Source organism: Saccostrea cucullata, unplaced genomic scaffold, assembly GCF_032062105.1.
Source record: "Saccostrea cucullata isolate Sc308-1 unplaced genomic scaffold, CSIRO_AGI_Scuc_v1 ctg3366, whole genome shotgun sequence".
Lineage (NCBI taxonomy): Eukaryota > Metazoa > Mollusca > Bivalvia > Ostreida > Ostreidae > Saccostrea > Saccostrea cuccullata.
Genome location: NW_026921044.1, coordinates 26,756 through 30,000, shown reverse-complemented (window position 1 = coordinate 30,000; position 3,245 = coordinate 26,756). Strand labels below are relative to the sequence as shown.

Below are 3,245 nucleotides of genomic sequence, written 5' to 3'. Positions count from 1 at the left end.
CTGTTGCGCTTATGCGGGTTATGTATACTAATTTTTCTCTGCAATAGCTGCGCCGATAATTCCAGTTATAACAAACAAAGAAAGACATTTTATTGTTTATATTTATATCTGTTTAAATAATCATGTAAAGAAAAATTAAAAAGTTTAATTAATGTATTAATGATGCGAACGTCTTTATACGTTTCATTGATGGAACAGCCACTGATCAAGAAATCTGTACAGGCAACATGCGTAATATAGTTCATGCAGTGATTAACGCAATGGGTTTTCTTTAGAAATAAAGGAGAAAATATTTAGTGGATGTAAATGTATGACTATAAATTGAATTGGGTTACTTTTAAACAACGAAATTAAATGCCCACGAAACTATTTTTGATGACAAATCAACGAAATTTTACCCCCACGTGCTTCTAAAGTATTAAATAATCTTGAATTGATGAAAAATTATATTCTTTTATAATTGATGAGTTTTATATTTAGATATAATATAGATAATTTTTATATTAAATTGTTTTAAGAGCAAAGACATTTAAGTAGATTAAACTTATCTGATTAGAGACTTCATTTACTAGTGACCTTGACCAATTAAATAATGTATTATCTCAGTCAAGAACTCATTATTTAAGCAGCGGGCAATACAATATTGAAGTTTGAATTCATTCCTGTCAAGGATCCCACAATCAAGAAAATATTTGATATTTTATTAACTAATTTAAGAAATATTGTCTGAAAATTGTGTCAATGGGAACATTTTTTCAAAGTTTGACTGCATGCTAGTCAAAAACTAATTTGACAGACTAATAAACATACATGGCTAAAGAAGATATTGGGTATGGTGTACATGTATATAATAAAACAATGTCAAAATTGTAGGCAATTAAATCTGTGCCAAAGGAAGGTGATGATTTTGCCCCTCCTAAAAAGAAACTAAGAGTTACCTGCAGCCCAGATGAGGAAATAATTGGCAATTGTGATCAAGGAATTCCTTTACAACACATTGGAGACCTTTTTGTGCATCTGGACAACTCACCTATATCTGATAGAATACTTGGATTCATCATTGAAAAGACATGGGTAGGCAAAAAATTATTATATTTAAAAGTTGTTTTATGTATGGTTTTCTGAATATTTATTGAATAATCAATATAAAATCTGCTGAAAGAAGTATACAGTTTTCCCCCAAAACTGAATCTCCATGAAGTATAATGATTATTAATTACTCGGATTAGTAATATACCATTATTACAAGAACATAAAGTACATGTACTAAATGTAACCTCTACTGTAATAATTCCTGTAATGCCTTAATCTTGTGGGAATAGGGTGAACTTATGTCCTTACAATGATTTTACAGGTACAATTAACTTTCCTTAAAGTTTATCCCACAGCAATGAAGAGAATCCGGAATACCCCTGTAAATATAGCTGGATCTTTGATATTAAATGATGGAGAATATCCTCAATTTCACTACAGCAGGCGCTATAATTTCTTGAATCGACAAGATCGCAAGGACTTATTTAAAGCTCTGCTGCTTGTTAAGATAATGTTAGTAAGAAGACAGGCAGCCCGAAAAAGATGACACCCATTTTGCTGTCTGGGATTTTGAAGTGTAAACTTAGATCCACTTAGATCAATAGATGTTATTTAAATGTTTTCTAAATTGTTCTTTGTTCTCATATTCTCTTGTGTACTTTAATGCAGATTCCTGATCTAGACATTATATAAATGTTTTGTCATAAATTATCTTATTTTTAGGTCACCTGAGTAAACTTAGGTGACCTATTGCTATCTGTTGTTGTCAGTCATCGTGCGTTAACATTTGAACATTTTCAGCTTCTTCTCTGAAACCGCTCAACCAATTCAACCAATTTTGGCACAAGGCATCTATGGGTGAAGGGGAACAAAAATTGTGAATTTCATGATCCCTGCCCCCTTTGGGCCTGAGGGGTGGGGCCAAAACCACTAAAATTAGTGCAATCTTTAAAAATCTTCTTCTATGCTCCTGGACATCAAGCAGTCAAACTGTTGGCGTGATTGTAATTAGCATTGATTCCTGTACCAACATTGTAAAATTCATGGCCCCAGGGTCAGGAGTTCAGGCTCTAGGGTAGGGCGAAGTTTATATTGAAGTGTATGTTGAAAATGCCTAATATGTTATAAGATCTTCTTTACACACTATGGACTTCGAGGAGGTAAAATGTTTTAATGATTATGCTGAGAGCAATTAGCCCTCTACTAAAATTAGAAAATCTATGGTCTCGGGATCAGGATCTGGGTCCTATAGGGTGGGGCTATGGCTTATACTTGGGCATGTATTGAAAATGTGTAAGAAATATTTTTGTTTTGTTTGACATTTTTATGCCCCCCTTCGAAGAAGGGAGGGCTTCGAAGGGGGGCATATTTTTTTGCTGCTGTCTGGCGGTCAGTCTGTCGGTCCACTTAGTTTCCGTTCATTTTCTATGCACGTACTGAAATAAAATTTGGTATACAGATATATCACATGAATATCTAGGTCAAGTTCTGTTTTGTGTGTGATCCGCACCATTTTTTTCAGAGTTATGTCCCTTGGACTTAGAAAAAATTCAATTATTTGCAGTTTCCGTTCATTTTCTTTGCGGAGGTTGCACATACTGAGATAAAATTTGGTATACAGATTTATCAGATAAATATCTTGGTCAAGCTCTGTTTTGGATACAATCTCGCCATTTTTGACAGAGTTATGTCCTTTTGGATTTAGAAAAATTCCAATTTGGGGGGAGGGGGGCATAAGTGTTTTACAACCATCTGTTGTTAATCAATATCTTTAAGTTAAATAAACAAGAAGAAACTGATGTAATTAAAAGAAATAATAAATTAAAATATCGTAGAGTATTTAAATATATTAATATCGGGACAATGTTTTCTGCAGAACACTCACGCATGCGCATAACGAGCATTTCTCGGAAGAAGATCGCCTCCCAGATAGCAGGATGTTATTGGACCTTTGTTGGGCCAACAATGCTCCTTATGTTGGGCCACCGTATTCTTTCAACATTGGGCCATCGGTTATTTGCTCATCGGCCCTTAATCAAACCAACTTGTTGGCTTATTGTTGGGCCAATGTAACAGTTAATATTGGGCCACTGTTGGGCCAGTGTATTCTTTCAATATTGGACAAACGTCATTTTTATACAGTTGGGCCATTGTAAGCTATTTATGTTGGGCCAACGGTAGTTTGCTCATCGGCCCTTAATCAAACCAACTTG

The 3,245-nt window shown here is 34.3% G+C and overlaps 1 protein-coding gene across 1 annotated transcript in view; it reads left to right on the top strand.

Moving 5' to 3' along the window:
- LOC134259046 (uncharacterized) overlaps positions 1-1,653 on the top strand; it is a 7,342-nt gene extending 5,689 nt beyond the window's left edge. The window contains exons 4-5 of the mRNA XM_062741643.1: positions 874-1,074; positions 1,355-1,653. Coding sequence (XP_062597627.1) covers positions 874-1,074; positions 1,355-1,579 — 426 coding nt within the window. The 3' untranslated portion in view covers positions 1,580-1,653. The remainder of the gene's footprint in view (positions 1-873; positions 1,075-1,354) is intronic.
- Positions 1,654-3,245: the final 1,592 nt, after the last annotated feature.